This window comes from Styela clava, chromosome 10 (genome assembly GCF_964204865.1).
Source record: "Styela clava chromosome 10, kaStyClav1.hap1.2, whole genome shotgun sequence".
Classification (NCBI taxonomy): Eukaryota; Metazoa; Chordata; class Ascidiacea; order Stolidobranchia; family Styelidae; genus Styela; species Styela clava.
The window spans coordinates 10,369,588-10,392,718 of NC_135259.1; the positions used below are offsets into that span (position 1 = coordinate 10,369,588).

General features: G+C 35.2%; 2 protein-coding genes and 1 long non-coding RNA gene across 3 annotated transcripts; 2 read left to right on the forward strand and 1 right to left on the reverse strand.

Moving 5' to 3' along the window:
* The first annotated feature begins 93 nt into the window (after positions 1-93).
* Positions 94-8,341, forward strand: LOC120337705 (DBH-like monooxygenase protein 1 homolog). Its single transcript, XM_078117358.1, has 15 exons — positions 94-285; positions 626-736; positions 1,019-1,168; positions 1,255-1,345; positions 2,043-2,096; positions 2,498-2,628; positions 2,827-2,904; positions 3,122-3,326; positions 3,498-3,664; positions 4,244-4,338; positions 4,741-4,897; positions 5,154-5,250; positions 5,337-5,395; positions 6,901-6,996; positions 7,090-8,341. The coding sequence occupies exons 1-15, from the start codon at positions 118-120 to the stop codon at positions 7,366-7,368; spliced, it is 1,938 nt and encodes a 645-aa protein (XP_077973484.1). The 5' UTR covers positions 94-117; the 3' UTR covers positions 7,369-8,341.
* Positions 8,342-10,565: 2,224 nt separating this feature from the next.
* On the forward strand, positions 10,566-14,540 carry LOC120337769 (uncharacterized). The gene is made up of 3 exons (XR_013478171.1): positions 10,566-10,810; positions 11,003-11,123; positions 11,395-14,540. It is a non-coding gene; the product is annotated as an uncharacterized LOC120337769 (long non-coding RNA).
* Positions 14,541-17,844: 3,304 nt separating this feature from the next.
* Positions 17,845-23,130, reverse strand: LOC120338196 (tyrosine-protein kinase JAK2-like). Its single transcript, XM_039406142.2, has one exon. It carries the CDS (start codon positions 23,107-23,109, stop codon positions 19,771-19,773), a length of 3,339 nt encoding a protein of 1,112 aa, XP_039262076.2. The 5' UTR covers positions 23,110-23,130; the 3' UTR covers positions 17,845-19,770.
* Position 23,131: the final 1 nt, after the last annotated feature.

Genomic DNA, 23,131 nt, shown 5'->3' on the forward strand with positions numbered 1-23,131 from the left:
GAAAGAACTAGTGCGAATTATAACTCACCGTCACTGTCACGAGCTGAAGTGAATAATCGAAATATCTTACTTCTCGTTTACTTTATTAGAATATGATTTAGATGCATTAGGAATAAGATGCAGTTGAAATATATTTTTTGTTCGTTTATGCTGATGCAACTTTTCAATCCCTTGGAAGGAATAAAAACAACAAATCAACGTAATTTGCAATATTCAGCAAAGCTTGATTTTGAAGGAAAAGTGCTTTTCCAGTGGAGTTTCTCTGAGAGAATAATCAAGTTTGAGGTATTTTATTTAACACGAGAAAATGAATAAAACCATTTCGTTGCTTCAGACATTTTTTTGTTTCCGATATACCGACCCTGTTAATATTTAAAGGATCCATGCGTGTCCTGTATCGACTAGGACTAGCAGACAAAAACAAAATGATCCTGACATTTTAGTTAAACAAGTTTAAGCATAAGGACAAGCCACCCACAGAGTAGGCGAAAATCTATCTCCGGAGCATAGATATGGCGAGCTTTGGATACAAGTACTCAGTCCAATATATCATAAACACGCCACCAGTTGTTCACCATAGACAAGATGAATTCTGTTTTAGAAATGAATACAATATTATATACAGATCACAGCACCTACTTTAGGATGGATTGGAATCGGTTTTTCACCTTCTGGAACTATGAAAGGATCTGATATCATCTTTGCCTGGTTGAATGGCGGAAAACCACACATTCTAGTAAGCTATGTAAACTCAATGATGCAATTTTCTATTTTGTAACTTTCAATGCTAAACAATAAATATTGAAATAGTATGTTTTATTGTCGAATACCTTGCTATTGCTATACATTGCATTTAAAGCTACAAGTAGTATTCAATGCAAGGCGAACGATCAAAGAATATCTACTCCCACTTGTAACAAAAATATACTTCAAATTTAGAAAGATTTCAGTTGAAATACATTAATTACAAATCAGATAATATTTATCGTTTTTTTTTAATTCACCATTCTTTATCCAGGACATGCATGGGCGCCGAAACGGATTACCTGAAATCGATACCAAGAGCAATATTAGATGGCCGAGTATAACACAGAATGAAACACATACCACGTTGTTTATTAATAGATTTCTTGATACCTGTGATGACGATCATGATTTTATCATAACCGTAAGTGACAAATAGCCTAAATCAATACAATAAATACAAAAATAATCATGTATTATGTCTGCTATATCTTTGCATGTTATTTCAAGGAAGACACAACGAGAGTTATATATGCTTACGGTCATACTATACCAGAGGGAAAATTGCCAACTGTTGGAAGTTATCACGGAAGCAATAGAGGTTGGTTGGGAAAATTTCATTCTCTTCTGTTAGTAAAACGTTATCAAAACGTTACGCAGTATTATTGTGAGTTTTCGATAAACAAATTGAATGTCATCAGGCATAACTTGTTGGAGACAGTGCTATCTAAAAAGGTGATTGTTCCAATATATATATATACTTGTATCATTACAACAACAAGAGAGCTTTGTTTAAATATATGGACATCACGGAAAAAATTTGATATAAAAGCTTTCACAGTACCGGGATAGTCTTCCTCATCAAAAAAACTCTTCGACTTCGCTGACCACCAAATCGCAGATATAAGATCGCCAAACTGCCACAAAGTGCGAAATTTTTAATTTTGATAACGCATCATACAAAACTTCAAAGTGAAAAAAATCCCATAGAGCCCACGAAAATTTTTGAAAATTAAAGTAATAGCTTTCAACAACAATCTTCAACCACTGACAATCTCTAGTTCTAGCAAAAAGGAAAAACAATTCATGTGTTAACTTCGTGTGCAATAAACTCAGTGTTAGATTCGATTGTTGACACTAATCATGATAAACCCAAGTCTAATCTCCTACAATGTAGATATAAAGTCGATATGTATATACAGTATATGTATTTAATATTTATACCATAGATATTTTCCATTCTGTATGTATATCACAAGTAAATTTGATATCAATTATTTATAATGTATTTGATACAGGTGTAAAAAGTCTTCGACTACTCGACAAAAAATATACGGTGTTGGAAAAAAGAAGTAAAATATCTTTTCTTATTATTTAACATACCATAAAAATATGACATTTGCTCCACGTTTCCTAACTTGTTATTATATGCTAAAGGTGGATTCGTGAGTCTGGAACATTGACATTAATTGTAAAATACTATACAATATAATCTATCTTCTCATCAGATCAGACCTATTGTTGATTGTAAAAATAAACCTTAAATTTAATTAGCCCCGAAAGTCGACTGTTTGTTATTTATATTAATTATAACTAATTGAACGTTTTTTCATGGGTTATATAAAAATGACGGTAGATATATATATAGGGATATACCAATTTTGTCTCATATTTAATATGCACATTCAGAAACTCGAATTTGTAGATTTGATTTTCAGACTAAATATTAAACTTTTTTTGTCAAATTTTGCAGTATTAAAAAGGAAAGATACAAAATCACATGATATCAGGTCTCCTCATTTCACCATTCCAAAGACAAGGACTTATTATCACTGCTTCTTTCATAAACTTCCGGAACTGAATGTGAAACATCATATTATTCGGGTAAAGTGCTAAGTCCCACTCTTACATGAAGTACAGTTAGATCTATTTTATTATATTTCATTATTTAGTAAAATGAGTTAAAAATCTATAATATAATCGAACTATATAGAATGGTTTTGCACTTCAATACTTCGCATATTCCTTTTCACTCGTGGCATTTTTTCTAATTGATTTCACGTACACATTGTTGCTTTTTAGTTTGAAGCCATACTGACTCCTGGAAACGAGAAAAACGTTCACCATATCAATGTTTATCACTGCAATGAATCTCTTATGGTAGGTTCACATTATTGCCAAAAGTGTGGCTATCGTGTTATAGTCTAGTCTAGTGGGTCTATAGTCTACAATCCAAGCTTCGGATTCTATAGTTTCGTTTTAATTTAATTTCTATTGTTTATTTTCGTTGCTGTTGGTTGAATTGAGACAACTACTTTTGCTAATTACAACAAATTATCAAAACAAAATGTCTAAATATTTGTAAACTGTTTTTCAGACTCCAGAGCTGTTTAACGTTTCAAAAGAATGTTACACAGGAGATCTCGAACACTGGAATGTTTGTGCACCGGTGTTAGTCTCATGGGCTGTTGGTATGGAGGCAGTCACGATGCCTAGACATGTCGGTTTCCCTATTGGAGTACCTGGATCTCCCAAGATAGTCAAAGTCGAAATTCATTACGATAATGTTGCTTTAGAATCAGGTAGGTGGGATATTAAAAAATATTTTGGATTATTCTCAAGGCCTACTACCGGTAATGTGACTAACGTTATTCTTGACAATGCTTGACGGAATTCCTGAAATGCCTTTTGGTGAATGCTCAGATTTACCAATTGCTACTTTAAATATCAAACGTTTTCATTATTGTAATGAGGTATGAAAGATACAAGTGGTATTCGTATGCTGTATACACCAAGCCTTAGGAAGTACGATGCTGGTATTCTTCTCACTGGGTTTGATGTTTGGCCGACCCTCTTTATACCGCAGGGGAGTAAAGATTACATCGTACATGGACACTGCTCGGCTCAATGCCTTGAAGGGGTATGTTTGGAAATAAAAGAAATTATATAAATTTGTTGGATTAAGGCATAATAGATCGATCAAATTACGAACATAGTCAGATAAAAATCTGAATCAAATTGGCAGAAATCGTTTGTTTCTCGTGTCTTAGTAAAAATGTGAAGAAATATTCCTTAATCAATACTTACAGAAGGCCACTTACGTAGTTTGGTAATCAGCCGATCAACTTTTGCTTACTTTTATATCAGCAAAAAACATTGGAAATCTTTAAATACAAACCGAATAAGTAAATATAATGGTCTAAAATATTCACCAAATAGGACTGTATAAAGATGTATACAATTCCCCCGCGATATGATAGAAGGTGCTATATGAATATGGCGAAGAAAAGCCTTTTGTATTATATCACCAGTTCAGTACGAGTAGGGTCTTTAAACTTTGCAAACGCAAAGACGTTGTTTCCAATAGTAAACATTGTTTTACTATTATAATATTACGAACTTAATGTAAAATGAGCTACACATTATATTGAGAATATACAACAATATGCTTCAAGATAATTATAGAAATACAAACTAAAAATCTTTACTTAATGAACAGATAATGAAGCAAGGTAACAGAGAAACAATCAACGTTTTCGGAGTTTTTCTCCATTCCCATACCGCTGGATCTGGAATGGTTTTACGGCATTATAGGTATGAAATATTAGTTTTTGGGGTTAAGTTTCAAAAATTTAATATTCATCAAACTATTATGGCTCATTCACAACTCCTAATCGTCACAGACTTTTAGCTTAGCAAATTGACTTATTATTTCGATTCGACTACGAATACGCAAACTTTGTTCGTTATCATCCTAACAATTGGTATCAGTGGTAGATTCTTTGCAATAATATCGGGTCATCTGAAGCATTAAGTGGTTTGCTGTTACTCCCGAAGTTATGCCATGTTTTGCAGACCCACAATGCTGTTTTCTGCTAACCCATAATATATATTTAATGTCGTTCTGTATTGCGCTTAGCATTTTATGTAAATAATGCAGTTCAACGTAGTGGTATACGCAAGCATATGTACAAAACAAAGTGAATTTTCTGTTAGGAATGGTACAGAATTGGAACCAATTGCCAAAGACCTGACATACGATTTTGATTATCAAGAAACAAAATTGCTTTCAAGAGAGAAAATAATACAATCAGGAGACAATTTAATGTTGGAATGTATTTATAACACGGTGAACAGGAAAGGTCCGACTGTGGTGAGAAATTTCATTTTTTATTATTTTATTTTCAAAACTAACTAAAGAAATCGCAACTCAACTAGCTAAATAAATGATCAGCATGACTACTTGACTGAGACGCCCAAATAAATACAGGTTGCAAATTAATAACCAGAGACTTCACTATGACGCATGAAGTCTGTAGGCTATGTAACAATTAAAATAGTCGATTACCACCGAGTCGACATTTTTAACCAAAATTTGACCCCTTTTGCTGACATAGTTTTGCTTTCAGGGAGGGCTAGAAACAATAGATGAAATGTGTTTTGGATTCGTTATGTATTATCCTAAAATGCACGATGCGTATTGCCAGTCTTATCCCGTGGAATCACGTAAGTATTGATTTTCTCATTTAATTTTTACATAAGTATTAATATATATATTACTTTGATATGGTGATATTATATTTCCTCTTCAGAGATGTTTTCTGCGCTCGGTGCAGAAGATTTACAAGAAGCTTATATTAAAGCATTGCAGGTAAGGGATTTGCTTGTTAGGGATGAGTCTCGCCAACTCATTTTTGCACTAGGAACTGGTTTAAAAGTGAAATATTTTAATGGATCGGTTTCCAGAAACTTCTTTGCCTGCCTTAATTTACTTCATATATATAACGAGTGTTAACCAAATCATCAATTTCGCTGATTTGTTGACAATGTATTGAATTGTTAACTTAATTTACTCTGTGTAAACTTGCATTATATATATAGTCATGAAATGTTAAAAACCAAGAAAGAAAGAAAGAACTTGTATAACTTCTGTCAGAAATTGCGTCTAAATTGGATAGTATACGTCCTGACAACAAAACGGGTGGTTGACGACCGCTGATCTACAAAAAATCATGGACGTTTCCCGACCCTTACCCCAGAATAACTCTTTCTATAGTTTGTCATTGCACGTTTTTGATGCTGATTTTGAGGTTTTTTTTGCTATTAGCAACATGGTTAATAAATACCATAACCATCATTATAATTCATAGCATTCCACCTGTCATTTAAAAGTACTTACTAATTCAGCCTCATTTTATCGCAACTTTGTCGGAACTAAATATTGAGTAATGCAAACAAACTAAAGCTCCTCAAAAAAAACGACTATTGAGGTATTTGATTTATACCTAAACTTTGAAAACACAACTAGGAAACGGGCGAATTACCGACAGAACGAGCTAACGTTTCCAGTCATACCTGAACGTCTATTGATGTTTCCCAGAGCATAGATTTCCTTGTTTATGTTTGTTCAGCAATAAGTCAACAATGACGTAACAATTACAATTTTGGGGCCGCTCAGACACTTCTCTCGCTCTGGCCGATATGCGAGAATGGTCGTGAACTATGCCTCTTTTTTGTGGTTTTGCGTGTTATTTGTCAGTTTCAGCTGTGTTTACAAAAAATAATTTTAAATTAATTGTCATTATGTCTTCCGAGGGCCTTTAGTTTATTGCAATAGTTAATCACTGATTCCGCAAACGTCGCGATAGACAATAGGGTAGGCTTAAAATTGGCTATCAGTACCTGTGACCGGCACGTGGATTAATGTTTTCGATAAAAATGATAGTTCTGAGGATGTAAGCCAGTTTGTGAGGGTCAACTCTACAAAACACTCTCAAATAGACGTCGAAAATTTTTCAATGGTGAAGAATTTGTTTCAGGGGTCAAAGATCAGGGAAACGTCCATATGATTATTGGTAAACAAGAGAGCGAATCATAGTTCCATTTCGTGTCCAAAAGAGTCTGAGCGGCGGCTTAAATTCCAATTATTATATCACCGATGCCGTCCGAGAATCATTCAAAGGATGTAATGCACAATATTGTTGATAGGTTTTAATTGTGTAATGCATTTGTTACTGCTGCCGTAAATCACATCCTGGCGTGTGCCGGAGAGATCAATAAATGCCAGTCTTGTCGGGTTTTCTAAAATTATATTCAACATGACATTCGTCACGACATGAACTTTTTCTAATCATTTATGGCCCATTTCTTTTGCAGAAAAATTGGACGGACGAAGAGCGACAAAGTTTTAACAAAGTTCAACTCTACAGTCCGGTACATGAGAATTGTCGGACCTTATCCGGCCAAGTTGAGGTATATATATATAACAATGTAGCACACACTTTCAAAGAAGAATTCTAATTTAGATATTTGATAAATATATGTACCTATCTCTTTTACCTATAGGGTTTGAAAGATCCACACGAAATACCGGTGGTCAAAGCAAATTTTGTAGAAGAAGTAAGGCCATGTAACATGAGAGGCAAAAGAAAACATCAGAAAAAGGCTGTACAATCGCCTGACGTTGTAGGAAAATCGCATGGCGTTATGAAAAGATCGCAAAATACAGAATACACAGAAAGTCGTGAATATTCAAACATATTTCTAATACTAGGAGTAGGGGCAATATCATCTGCCATATTATTGACTGTCATTGGTCTAATTTACTACAAGCTCACGAATTAAATGATATATATCGTCACGCTAATAACCGAATTGCGTAAGTCATTTTTAGCAGTTTTGAGAAAAACGTAAAAAACTTCCTAATGATATTGTTATGTCATTGAAAGTCAATAATTTGCCATGGTTCAATTATTTGATCGTAGCCGGATTTAAGTGAATTTGTATGACGCAGTTAAGTGACGTCATAATGGCGCACTGTGACTTAGGCAGAAATGTGTCTATGACTTGGGGACATACGCAATTTTGCAACTTAACTATATGCACCAGTCTTGAAAACTAAACATTCCAAAAACAAATGTAATTCTCAGTATCTACAATGTCTAATCCCCAAAATAGCTAATCAGTTTCAATTACATTATTTTTTATGTTTAAAAATATATATTTCATCAATATACACGTTCTGCACACCCACCGAAATAATACTAAAATTAAATATAAAGAATAAAACAGCAATGCACCCAGTATAAAAGCCAACCAAGGTTAATTGGACTCGGACAGTGAATATCACAAGTGCACGTCTCTCTATACTGGAGTATAAATTCAAATTAATACGCGCTAAGCTAGAATCCGAGATGCAAAAACTCGGAAATACTTCGCCGAGGTTATTTTGCCTTTGTGACGTCACAATAGTCCAGCGGTAACAATGATAAATCATTATGAGTAAACAATTGCACAAATGTGCATGTCATACTAAGTTTCCATTTTTATGGGTTTCGGAATTCTTAAAATAAAATCTGAGGTAACAGACAAGTGCGCGGCATTACATAATATCCTATTTTATAAAAAAAAAACTCCAAATCGCCAAAAATGACTTACGCAATTCGGTTATTAGCGTGACGATATATTACCACCATTTGAGCTACATACGCATTTTTTTTTAAATAACTGGCAATGTGCACATAATCAAACATTTATGCTATGCTAATATTTTTCTTTGTTATGAAAAATCACGCATCGAATACAACAACGCTACGCACCAGTGCCTGATTTAAACACTTGAAAATGGGCAGAATGAGGATAAACATTGTTAGGTGAAAGTGGATTGTGGAATCCAGTGTTGGTTAGTCCCTAAACCACGAGTCATCCGATTCTAGAGTCACGACACCACGAGTCGTTGCAGTTTTGAGTCCGAGTCATAGCAGATTTCATAAACCACGGGGAAATAGACCACATACCGATACGAGTTCTCGGGATGGATAACCCACTGTGATGGATAACTGTAGAGTCTATAAATTGAGCTTAGTTTGCATTACAGCATTAGGAATCTTTTTGGAATTTCACCGTACCGGTACCTCAACCCATTGAGTGTATATGCTCATTGCTCAACTTAGCTGGCTTCGGTGCCGTCAGGGGAGAGGGGTTCGGGGTCGAATCCCCCCTTCTTCATTTTTTCGAAAACTGAAAAAGTCGCCAATAACGCGTGCAATTGCCTTTTGCTAAAACTCGCCGATTGTTTTCATCGTCGTGACGTGTTATTTAGGCCGTGTTTATTCTCTCTAGATTACAAATTTTTGTCATAATAACGATGATAATTACTTTATTTTTGTACTCGCACAGAATTGTGAATCCGGTGAGAGTTATTATACGTTCATCGGTGGCGAGATTCTAAAGACAAATAAAGGAGTAAATCCGCGACCAAATTTTTCGATTGAAAAGCGGCAAAATAAAATACTGAAAATAAAACCGTAAACAATATATGTTTTGTTGAGGCCCGCCGACAATCTGAAAACGCTTTTCTAGACATTGGAAATCGCAAAATTCTGTGTGCCCACTGCACACATTATGTCTGGTCATCGTTTAGAAACATATCGTCACTGAAATCTAAACACGGTTAATTGTGGGCGGTATCTGCTTTTTCATTCATTACTTTAAAATTGCCTTCCAAAATTTTTGTGGTAACAATAAACAAGGTTTAGAACGCAACCTTTTCCCCAGTTTGTGATGATATGTAAGATAATCAATCTAAAGTATATTCGATCAATTTTTATTGTACTGAAATAAATTTTACTTCGTTAGAATTTACAACAGATTTATCGATTTTTCGAAAGGTTTTATCTTTAAAAATAATCGAAGTGGCAGCATTGCAATTGAGCGGAGTCAGTTTTACAAGTACGTTCAAATTTGTAGAATTCTCAAAATAGCAAAAATACGGATCAAAACAATATACAATCGGGCAGTTTACCACGCATTTTTATTTTTAGGTCCGCGGATTGTCGTGGTGTTTTAGAGTGGCTCTTGTTTTGTCTATGCAACCGCAGGGTAAATTGAAGACAATTAAATTAATAATGGAAAACATTTCAAATATGCAAGTATCGGCTATGAATTGATTACTTTGCACAAGAGAAATATCGTTTTTCGTTAATAAAGTCGTTTTTTTAATAAGTGGCGTAATCACGGCGACTGTTCGGCGAGGATTTCAAGGCGGTGAATTAGTATTTTTGATTCACTGGTATACTTTTTATGTATTTTCATTGTATGAACGAAAATTGTACTAAACGGGATTTTATATCAGATATCGAGGTTTTACTAACGGCGATAAGGAGTTTGCAAGATTGCAAAAATACGTATCAAAATTGAATACACCAGGGGGCGTATGTCATATTTTATGTCCACAGATCACCGTGGTATTTTAGTGTAGTAATGTATTTATTTACGTTGGACACAATTAAATTAATATATAAGGACATTATTGTATAGAATCCCGTAGTTATCATGCATTGAATATTTTACGCGACAGAAAAATCATTATACGCTGAAAAGGCGTCTCTCGAGCGTAATCACGGTGACTGTTACAGACGGCAATGGGAATTTCCGATTTCTTCAAAACGTGTTGATGGAGACAAATAATAACAATAACAACAAAATTTTGAAACGATCGTTATGTCCACTACGTACGTGTCCAAAAACAAATCCTATGCAGCTCCCCGGGATATTTGAAATAAATAAAAGTAATAGCTTTCTAGCGAAAATATAATCTTCACTCACTGAAAATTTCATAGAAAATTGTCTAGTAATCAATGAGAAAAGCGATTTTCTCATAACGATACCAAGAAGAATACAGATAAAAACAAGAAGAAGAAGAGTGCCAGCATAAAATGCAAAACGATCGTTATGTCCACTAACGTCAGAACGTGTCCAATAATGGAAGCGCCAGATCGGTACTTTAATGATTATTATGCTTCTGGTATTTTGTGCGTGCGTTCTTGATTACGGGATTTGTAGTTGTGTGATTTTGTTTACAACAATACATTCAAGTCTCGGCTGCTGTTGGAGTAACGTGTGTTTGTGTCCTCGCTTGTACAGCACTGGACAGGAGGGTTTAGTTATTTAATGCAGACGTTCTTCTGTTCTACATGTCATGCGCCCATTAAACACAAAGTGTCAGAAGTGTTCGGTTGATGAAATATCAGAATGTGATTATTTGATTGCCGTGTTGATAAAACTGGTAAGTTAACTGTAGGCCTACCGTGGTTTCTTGAATATATCATGTCTGCATGTTGCGTAAGGTGACAGTACTCAAGCGTTGAACTGAAAGCATGGTCGGCGATATGATTTCACTCGGGATAAATATGTAAATCCTATCCTATCCTACTCGTCTACCTTTATACCCTTAATTAGTTTGTTGTTTTGTTTTTAGATTGTGGGCAAATTTCATCGGGAAAGCAATTTATTGATAATAAAGTAGAATATATGCAGTGCGTTTGCAAACCATGAGTTATTTGCTCCAGTCTGGAAGCTCTAAAACTGTTTTCATCCAGGTGAGTGAACACGTACCACTTCTTTTTAGCAATACCTTCCATCTTATATTATGTACCTACGTTTTAAGTCTTATCTAAGGTTTTGTTTGCTCTTCTGATTTCATAATCAGTCTTATTTATTTGTTTTTATCAATCATTTTATGGTTATGCTGATAAAAGTTGGAAGTTGGAATAAAGACACAGACTCGATAGACGAGTTAACTTATCCGCCATTGACCGTGTCCATTATCGTATTATTGATACTCGATTTTCTGTATTCCGTTATTTGCAGGTCTTGTACGTTACAGAATTTTCAAATCCGAAATGGATCGGTGTGAATTTTTACGGGAGAAATAAAAAAATTGAACAGAATGATAATGATGAAATCGTAGTTACGGAATCTGCAACTGTATTGAATCTAAATTATACGAACAATCTTTGACTTCGTCTTGATTTAAGCAAATATATTTCTTGTTGAAGTCGCCGCTTTTGTTCCAGACTTAGCTGCACGTTTGGTGTAATTCTTTTTATTACCATCAGATGACCCCAATGTTAACACTCGCAGTTATTTCAATAAATTTATGAACTTGCAAGCGAGTCACATTCGAATCTGATGCATGTACAACCTTGGCTTTCTTTTCTTCAATTCTTTTCTTCCTCTTTTGCCTCCACATTTTTTATTTTCTTATCCGCCTCCCTCCTTTTCCATTCCTTAACCTCCTCAGCAATTAGAGAAATCATAAGCCATAGGATTGGTGAATTTGCCACGAATGGCGGCGATTCGAAATTTTGCTCTGAACCTGTTCCAATAATTTACTATTCGAATATTCTAAAATACCCAAAACATTGACAAGACCTCCTCTCATTTGGTGGCACACTCTGGTATTTAAGCACCGAATTTTTCGTTTGAGTACAGGTACAGCAGTATTTTTCAGTCGACTACTGACTTGTTTATTAATCAAGTCATTTGACTACCGATGTATCACAGTACTTGCTTTAATTTTGTTTTCTATGAAAGCTCCAGTATGATAAGCAAATCTGGTATGTCCCTTTAAAAACCGAAGGTTTTCACAAAATTGATTTTTAATTGAGCTGCAGCTTGTGGGTTTACAATCTATGACAAAAAATTTTGTCAATCACACCGCCTCCAACAGATTCACCACCTCTGATTGATATAGGGGTACCCTAATTTATTTTTCCATCTTTTATTGTACGATTTTTTTCATATACACCATGTTTTGCCTTGTTTGAATTTGTTATTTATTCTATTGTGTCTGATTTCTATTGACGCTTTTATTTCACATTGAAATGTATTGTTTTTGTCATGTTTTGATTGTTTCAAATACTTTTTTCTGTGATTGTCACAAGATATTCATGCTAGTTTTTACTGATTCATAAGACGTTAATATTTGAATCTGTTTCAAATCATTCAAAACTTGATCAGAAAATTGTAACTTGGCCTCCAGTTAATGCTTTAGGTTTGATGAAAAATGCCGAATTTATCTTTATTACGCAAAATTTTACTCCGTGATACAAATTTTTTTGAGCGCGACAACGACTAAAGGATTTCATTTTTTTAAGGAATATCAAATTGCAAAATTATCCAAAGCGCATCTATAATTATCGGGTACTATTACTCTGAACTCCCAAGTAAACGCTTCGATTTTAATAATATAAATTACAAATTCAAGTTTATAATTTAAAATCTGAATCCAATAAAACAATCCAGAATCTTTTAGAAAAACTACTAAATCCGCCAGAAATTTAAATTGATCTCAGTTGAGATTTATAAGCCTTTAATTATTAAGTTTTAAATTCACTCTTTCAATGGAAATTCTCGTCCAAAGAAGTATCAATATACACAAGTTTTTTGTAAAACTTATGAACGAATTCCTCCAATATACACCATTTCTCATTCTAGCCAGGGTTATTTCTTTCATCATTATTTTCTATTTAAGCTCTTTTATCTGTTTCACATTAAAATGTAGTGTCGATTTTACTTTCATATATATTTTTCTTCTGAATCAGTTTTGTCACAATCTCTAAACCTAAATCTGAAGCAGCGGTTCTCAATTTTTTATGTCAAGCCCCGACCTAACAATAAGCTACAAATACCAAGGATAAAATGTCAATATCCAAGATGAGGATGAGGAGGGCAAGATCAAATCTAACATTTATCTTTAATTAGCTTTAAATAATTGTCTGCATTCTCCTTGTGAATATAAACGAACCAATGAGCGTCCAATACACATAACCCTAAATTCGAATTGAAACTATCGCTCCTATGAATATCTTTATTTTTGAGTAAAGACTTGTAGTTGTCGAAAATCTGTGACCGTCCCGTCTTGCTTAACCCTATAAGAAGCTGTGCTGCATTTACTCGCATTATATGTTAAATTCCGCCCAAAAGAATCACCCATATACACAATTTTATTTATAATCGTATTCTATATATGCTCATATATTGAATTTACCTTTTTGTGTCACAATTTTACTGAATATTTGCATATTTTGAAGAACGGACCGTCACTTCACCCTGGAACTGGAAGGTAGCAAAATTTTTTCTGTTGTCTCTTTGAAAAGCCCTACGCTGCAGTAACGTCCAGTGCCTTCTCAAGAGCATAGGTCAGACTCGGCAGAAAATCGAAGCCCAGTCATATCTGCTCGTTCAGAAATAATTTGGGGCATAGTTTAATCCAAGCTAGAGCACCCATGCCCCGAGTTGGGTTTCTTTTGCTTATGTATCTACTTAACCAAAGCATTGCTCATTAAACCTGTTTAGCAATAAGGATTAATGGCTTTATTTGGAGAAAAAGCTTAAAACGTTATATCTCCAAATACTGGTATTTTGATATTGACTTGTTCACGGCCTTAGTTTGAGTTTAGCAAGAGACCCGTGCCCATACCTGTGTTATTCTACGCTATTCTATCTGCTTTCAACCCCCCCCCCCCCCCCCCTTCCGAAATGCTAAAAAATATAGGCATCTTTCTGTATCATGCATAACTTTTCGTAGCTCGTAAATATTCTTACACACTCAAGACTCACGAAGGCCCATGTTTTCCGGTCTTTGGTCGAAATTGGCGAAAAGAAATTTCAGAACCTCCCTTGGAAATTTTCTGGCCCCTGGTTCTATATGCCCAGTTCTCTGCTCGCCCAAATCCGGGTCCGAAACACCCTGTAAGTTTTGTACAGTTATGGCCTATCAAGTAAAACCATTTTAATTCGAAGCAATGTTACCCAGTTTTCAATGTTGATACTCAAAAATACACAATATCTCAACTTTACACAAAGCTCTCTAAAAATGCAAATTATATTATTTATTTATATTGATGAAATATTAGAATTTTTGGTATTTTGTGTGCCTCGTATTTTATTAAATTTGAAAAATGTACTTTGAAATGCTTGTTTGTCAAGGAAAATGTGAATAAATTGAAAAAAGGAAATTTTTAAGTGTTTTGCTAAATTATGACGTCACTTCAACGCTAGTTCCGCAGGAATGCCACCCATAGTGTTTAACACTCATGTTATGTTTCAAAGATCCATATACTCCGTAAGGCGGGGAGCGAAAAAAGATTATTCTGTGGGAGAGGAAAACAGTTGAGACGACCTATCGGGTTGAAATATAATTCAAAGCCTTCCAATTCAGTAAATATTTTACAATTAGTAAGCTTAAGATTCACGGTCCAAGTCCGTCCGCCATTATTAGACCAGAACTGGAGTAACTTGGGAACATGTGGCCAAGTTAGAATTTCTTAAATATTTATCAATAACTAACAGCCAATCATAACGCGTATTTCAAGTCACATGATCGGCGCAGAACCCCATCTGCCATGTTTCAGCCATGCGCAGACGAACATCTTAACAGGAAGTTCAACCCCTTGCCGGAAGTTGCTGTTTGCCATGCGCATGAAAATACTCAACTCCCATTGGCTGATTCAAAATTTTTCAACCTGCGCAGTACATTACCGGTCATGTACTTGCCATGCGCGAGATTTAAAAAAAAATGACGGTTGCCAGATATTTTTTGAACGGTCTGATTCAGAATCGCACCGTTCAAAAACAAAATTCTGAAATCTGGCAACTGTCAAAAACGATGAATTTTCGCGCATGGCAAGTGCTTGTCCGTTTTGGTACTGCGCAGGTCACGTGACTTCGGAATTTTATTATTGGTCGATTTTTGTCCAATTGGAATAGTCCTTCATTGTATTAGGATTTAAGAACCCCGCCCTTGTTACTGCAATGATAATGAGAGAACTGCTAGCGTTTGGAGGAATCCTCAGGTATGCTACAAACTTTCCCCTAAGATTGAAACACTTCTAATACCTACTACATGAGATCATTTAATTTATCTCAACTTACTTTGGGTGAACTTTGGCTGTTAAAGAACTCTGCTGGGGCTTTTGCAAGACAGTTATGCACACAATTTTAATTGAGTTTTCACCACTGAGTTGAAACCTGCGATCTAGGATTGTGGTGATTAATCTGTTTAGGCATTAGATGGCACGGTTGTCTTAGAGCTGAAGATAGCTCCGATTTCCATTCAGCCCCCTCACACAAGGTGTAATGAACAGGGTAGGATTTAAAGATTCTAGTACATTCAAAAAATGAAAACTTTTTATGTATGGATCAACTTTTTCTTGTGTCAAGCTTTTCTCGGAGTGAAATCGCATTTACAAAAAAGCTGTTTTAGTGAATCTTGAAGACTCAAGCCCATTTCTTCTCTTTTATATATCAGAGTGAAACTTTCTCAATTTTGGGGAATTATAAGACAATGCCATAAATTATATGTATGTTCTAAAAATGTTCCATAGGGAGCTCTGAAATATTACAATGTTCTTAACTATTTTCATTATCAAACAAAAAAAGATTCACAACCTTTTATTTGGATGGTAATATTAATCAAGAAAAGCATGCAGAACGAAAAACGCAGGCATGCTGATTTTCAAGTTTCTGAATTTTGCGAGATTTGACGGAGCGATTATTTCGAACTAAATCGATAGCGGCCTTCAAGATTGTGGATCCAGTGTTGGTTAGCCTCTAAACTATGAGTCATCCGATTCTAGAGTAATCGGAGCCACGGTACCACGAGTCTGAGTCATAGCAGATTTCAAAAAAAGGGGCGAAATAGACCACATATTTATATGACTCAGTAATACGTCATCACCCGTCGTTTCTAAAGTCACAACTGCGGTCGATTTCGTATGAAACTAAGTCGACCTTGAGTAAATAGTAAGCGTATATGTATATCAAATTCCTCACAAAAGATTTTCCACGATAAGCCACCTTTTAATCAACATTGTTATGGATATGTAACCGGGATTTCATCATGTAACATGATTGACAACAGTTAGCTTACATAGATATTAGCACGGCCTAATCTGAGCTATTGCTTCGAAAAGCTTTCGATTTTTTAGTTAAATGGTGTTAATCTGCATTGCAAATCGTAATTATCTTCGGACTCATTGGAAGCTTCCGTTTCAGCAGGATATCCCTTTGCTTCCCCACCCATTGTAAGCAAGTACTCATTAACTTCGATGAACTGAAATTCATGGAATCACACACGATATATCGATATCTCTAGGAAGAGGATGAATCATTTTGTATACAGTAAATTATAAACAGAAGTTGAATTACATACAGAGATCGCCTCAGTTGCATAATCAAATATTAGCCACGATTGGCATTGCAAGTAGCTAGGCAGGCTTTACTGGCGTAGGCACTTGGTAACGGTAGTAAGCCTTTCTTGCATAGAATTTAAATATTTTCCAATATTGCTGTAATATCTTTCAAACGACTTCGATTAAATAAGGACATTTTAAGGCGGCAACATTTTAGTTTTCGAAACTAGTATTAACGTCTATTCCAACAAGCCCGATCTGGGATCAAATTAATGATTTTTGGAGCTAACCGACCGACAAACGTTGATCAGTGTTCATCAACAGACCGATAGTCAACACGAAAATGACGGGTTTCGAAAATACATGACGGGACAGACATGCATAGTCAAGGCACACTTTCTATATTTTGGTAGAGTTTTTAACCTTCTCAGTGGAGCAGAACCCAAATTAAACATTCCAGAGCGACCCATATGCAATACATCACATGTATATTTGTCATCATGAAATACGTCAATCAAAAAAAAATTTGTGAGACAAAAATATGACGCGAAACGCCTGAGAGTTTTTACGTAACAACAGTGAGACACACTTGTTATATGTCCATATTGTATCCTTTTATATGATTATGTTTAAAAATAATATACCGTACTCTCATATTTGAATCTAAAATCGCGCATCCCCCGGCCTGTACTATCGGAACACTGGAGAAAAATTAAAAAATATAATTCGGTACTGGCAGGCCTACCCCATTATGTTTTAACATCACAGAACCACTTTGAAAATGTAAATATAAACCCAGGTATCCTATGTACATTTGTGACTCAAATGTATGGAAATATAGGCATGAACAACAGATTATTTCGATCCACAAACTACTAAATTGAAAGCGGCGATTGTAACATCACGATTTCGAAGAATTGAAGTGCCATAAGGAATTTCCCATATTCCAAATAGAAGAGTGACTAAGTAGGAAAATAATTGTGGTAAGAGAACTCACGCTTACTGAAGCCAGTTTCTGTGACGGCCAGGCCACCTAACGCAAAAATAAGTTAATTCGTCGTCGGTTAATTCTATATGAATGCTACAATCCCTTTCTCCCTGTTGTTAATCAAAGATGCAGTAACTTCATAAACAACATGTATTATACACGATAAAAAAGAAGGCAGTGCATATTTACCCAATATTCATCATACTTGGGATATGGTGAAGCAAAGGCTTGAAATAGATTAAACTACCATAAACGATAAAATTCATCCATAAACTGGAACAAATCTGAAGAAAAAGGACAAAATGGCTTACACAAATATAGCTGGAAACTTACTTAAACAATAAAGGAAAAGCCCAATATTTAGAAACGGATCCAAGCAGTCTGTCAACTAATTAATTCGTTTCACATCATATATTATCTGTTTGTAATAAATTTTGATTACTGTTAGTCAAACTATTGCAGCAAAATCATAACAAATTTTAAAATTTTTATCGTAAAAAATTATAATATCGATCACACAATTTTTTTTTGGAATCGCATTAACTTTGTCTTAACTGTACTTTTAAAGTCTTCAGGTATTGTCCTCAAAATACAAAGGGTTCGAATTTTTATTGTGATAATGATATTTGGAAATTTTTACATAATAAAATTTGACAATACATGAATTCACAGCAAGAATGGCAAATTTACAATAAAAATTATCAAAATACCATTGCTCGAATAGCAATGATTAATGGACGGACACCTTACATATAGATAAAACCACATATTACCGATTTAAATTCACAACATACAAAAAATACAGATTTGATGATATTTCCATTGAATGGAACACCAACTCCTAACTCACTTTACACAGTACATAATTGGTTAGAACATTACCGGCTACCGCACACTGATCAAATTATAGTAAGATAAAAAAAATTATTTACAGGCAAGAAAGCTGATTTTTAATCAACAAAAAGAATCTTATTTAGCACTATTATACAATAATTAAACACAATTCGGCAAAAGCAGGAAGGAATTAAAAGGAAGAACAATATAAAAATGCGAAAAAAAAAGCATAGGGAGCTTACTGCATGATAAATGTTGTCATCATTGGATTCAAATTAATAGGAATTAGAAGATGCACCTCGAATAATAAAAATGAATAACTAATATTATAGCATAACACGAGTTAATACTCAAGCCCAGTCAAATTAATATAACAGAATACATTATCAATAAGAGAATGGGAAGTGAGAAAATGGTACCTGATAGCCTAGCGCTTAAGTGTTAGCCCCAGTTCAGATCCCATGACCCCACCTGGGTAGGCAATTCCAAACCGGAAAGGTCCCGGTCCTTCCAAATGACGGTAACTCCTTACGTATCGTTAGTTACCAGTGGCTGACTGAATAGGGCCTTTTTCAGAGTGAAAGATGTAAATAAGAGTGATACAAAAAAGTCAAATAAAACAACTGTTCCAGTAATGAACAATATATTGAGTGTTAATATAAAAAGATATTTCCAGTTTCAACTATATCCTTAGAAAAGCTTCCTCTCCTTATTAGAAAGTAGGAAAAGGTACTATACTGAGGGGCATTATTGTTATGCTTAATTCATCCGAATGAATGGCAAGAAATAAAAATAATTTTCTGATCAATATTTCATTTTTATCTATGCCCCCCCCCTCCCCTCCTTCCTAGATTACAGACATTCACATAAAGCTTGATGGGGACTAGAAATTATCCCATATATTATTCAAGTTGACTTTCACTAAGTCAGCAGATGACATACTTTCAAAAACAGTTACATGTGGAATCCTTGAATTTGCTATATGCATTATTTCCAAATATTCTTATAACTTTAGTGGCAATGTGATAATGTTTAACAATTTTAAGATCGTTAGATAAGAATATAGCAGCGGAACAGTATAGACACAATATACTGTCTTGCTGAATAATTTATACTCTATTGAAAATCTGATGCAGAAAAACATCTCAAGCATAAAGAGTCATTAGAAATAAATTGAATTTCTTTGACGTTTCAGTGGGTTTAATACACGAATAAACGAAGTTATTTCTAAAATGGAAGCTGGTCTGCATGTGGACTAAGACTATCCAATTTAGTCTTAACATCAACAAAAGTTAGTCTCTCTGCTGGTGCATAAGCCCAACAATCAAGCATTAACTGGTAAACATTTCTTGGGCAGTATTGTGGTTTTTCCAATCTCTGATTCCTTTGTAAGCAGTTATGTAAATCTTTCAACTGATCTGTTCTTGTGACTTGAGGAACATCTTTGTAATTTGGTTTATCACCATAGGAGAAAATTTCCCATATTGTGACACCATATGACCAAACATCAGATTCAAATTGAAATGCTTTGCGTGGTTCCTCACATAGACATTCTGGGGGATACCATTGTGATGGGAATTCAGTAAGGTTTCCAACATATACATCTTTGTCTTCACTTAGAAATCTTGATAGTCCGAAATCTGATATTTTTATGTGTGGGTTACTGGAATCATTAGCGAGTAAAATATTACGAAGTGCCAAATCTCTGTGTATGATACGTTTTTGTTGGAGCGCTATCATACCTTCTGCGATTTGAGATGAAAAACGTAGAAGCATAGAAGTTTGCCACATCCTTCCATATATTTTCCGTTTTTTCAAATCCTCTGCAAGAGAACCGTTTCTTAAATATTCCATCACAATTCTTCCAGAAGGGGTTGCGATCCCTAGTAAACGAACAACATATGCATGATTCAGTTTTCTCATTGTCTCAATCTCTTGAGTGAAATCCTGAAGCCTTCGATTGTTTCCACGTTTTGACCGCTTCACAGCAACGAGTTCAGTGTGATTGTTTCGATACTGATCATAAGCACAGAGTTCTACACATCCAAAATGTCCTTCACCTAAAGAACTTTGGCAAGTAAGTTTTTCATCCTCATATGTTGGTAAATCATGTTCAAGCTCAACAATGATATCGCAAACTGGTCCAGCAGGCAATGGTAACAGTACATAATCACTGGTCAAAGTGGATCCCAATTCACGCAAAATTTTCTGGAAGGACGGTCGACGATATGGATGTACGGACCAACAGCTACAAATAAGATTGAACAAGTTGATATTGTCGGTAATAAGTTCAGGTATATATAAACAACGACTTAAACTCCCACTACGATAATGCGTCTTCATATCTTCAGTCATTTCATTTCCATTCATAGGATCAACAGTAATTCTACCAGAATTTAGAATCTCAAAAAGCGTTGTTGCAAAACTCCATTTATCTCCTTCAATGGTTGGATATTTGGTTATCTGAGGCAGATGATCGATAAAACAAAATTCATAGCCAAGCCACGGTGAAGTCAACCTCGGTTCGACAATTTGTCTCCTGTTCGTTTCAGAAACTCGAATCGTTCTGATTCTTGTAAGGACTCCAGCATCGGAGAGTTTGATGTGAGGCTGTGGGTAGTCGCTTTGTAAAAGCACGTTTTTTCCTTGCAGATTTCCATGCGCAAATCCCAATTCTTCCAAATAATGACAGGCGCGAGTAATCTGCCAAAGAACCTGCAAACGCCAAGTTGGATTCAAAGCAACCTCATTTCTTCTGTCACTCTGTAAATAAGTGGTGATTGAACCAAAGCGGATATGTTCAAATGCGACCATATTATTCAATGTCATTCCAATATGTTGAACGATATGCTGGTGGTTGAGTCTGTTTAATACGGCTGTCGACTCTTGAAGAGATATATTAATATGATGATGCAATGCATCATCTGGTCGCTGGTCTATGATCGTTTTAAAGACAACATATCTGTCTATTTCACCCCTTCTAGTGTATCTCTTAACGTCTGTGAAATTTCCATTAGATAAAAGATGAACATGTGAATAGTCTTCCAACCTAATGAGCACAGTCCTTGGTACAATACCATGAACATCATAATCTTCGCTATCCCTATCCTCCGCACTGGAGCACAAACGAACAAGAAGGTTGCTTTTGTGTTTGCTTTGTGGAAAAACTTTACGACTTGGATTGATAGGAATTTCCTCTCCATCATAACGACCATCCTCGCAGGCGTGTAAAAGTCCCACGAGGGTTCTATGCTTATGAGATTGCACCCAACCAAATAATCCAAGCTGACTATTTCTTCCGCGATCCAATTTGAAATTTCTAATTTCAAGGGGTGATGTATGACACACTGTGTTGACATAATATTCATCATAAGAATCATGCGTCTGACGGATAATACAGTCACCTACTTCAACAATACCTTTTGCCTCTCTTTTTCTTAGTAAATCTTCAGCAAATGAGCGTGTTATTGGTCCATGGCATCCCAAACTTAATTGGTCAATAAATGACGGTGATGAAACTTCTTTACACAAATAGTGATGTGCATCAACGAGTAACCGATAATATCCATCAATGCACGATGCTAAATTTTCCGCTGTGGCCTCAGATTTCATAGCAAATTTTTTCACACTACCGTCAAATTTTCCAAGACTTACTAGATTGGCCGGAGTTTTAAGAGTCATATCAGTCAGCTCCGAAAAATCACACCATTTTTCTGCATTTTCCTCACTTTCATCACTATGTAATGTTATTCCAGAATCTCCGCTGACTGTTATATATCCACTTTTAGCCAGATTGTATCGTTCCACTCCATAAGAAGCAGAAAACAATTCCAAATTCAACAGATACCTCTGATGAAAGAATGCTAACGAATAACCGTTCCTGTCCCAAATCTGAGCAGTTGGAGAAAAATATCTCAAATAATGGTCAAATTTGTTTTTGACTCGAATTTTGTTGCAGAAATTGAATTCAGACATTTGGTGGCGACACGATTTCGGCAAAAGTTTCTTAAAATTTACACGACGTCTTACAGCAGACACATCCATATTTCCAGCTTTTGACATGCACATCATATCCAGAACTACAACACCAAGTGCTGCCGATAGCAAATCAGTTTGTGATGATTCCTCAATAGAAAACTTGATTTTATCGAGCAGAAAATCATCTCTTCGTTGTCTGTAATAATAAGCAATTAATGTATCATCCATAAAAGCAGGTGAGGTTTCTCCTGGAGGTGCCCAACGTTTTGCAACCTTTTTCTGCCCTCCTATTTGCGTTTCTGTCTTGACAACAAATCGAATTCGAAATTCCAAATGCTTATCTTGCATATCGATAACATTGCTTAGATTCATCCAAGATTTGTCCACAGGATTCCAAATAGCAAACATTGATAAGTATAGAGGAGAAATGTGACATTTTATTCCACATTTAGTGAGTAAATTATCATACGTATCTCCAGGAATGGCTGGGAATTCAACGATTTCAGAGTTGACAAGCAAGTCATCAATGGTAGCTTTCGCACCATTTATCAAAGTTTTTCCAATGAATACTTTAACAGGGATACTCATTTTTTCTAGTATTATTTCTATT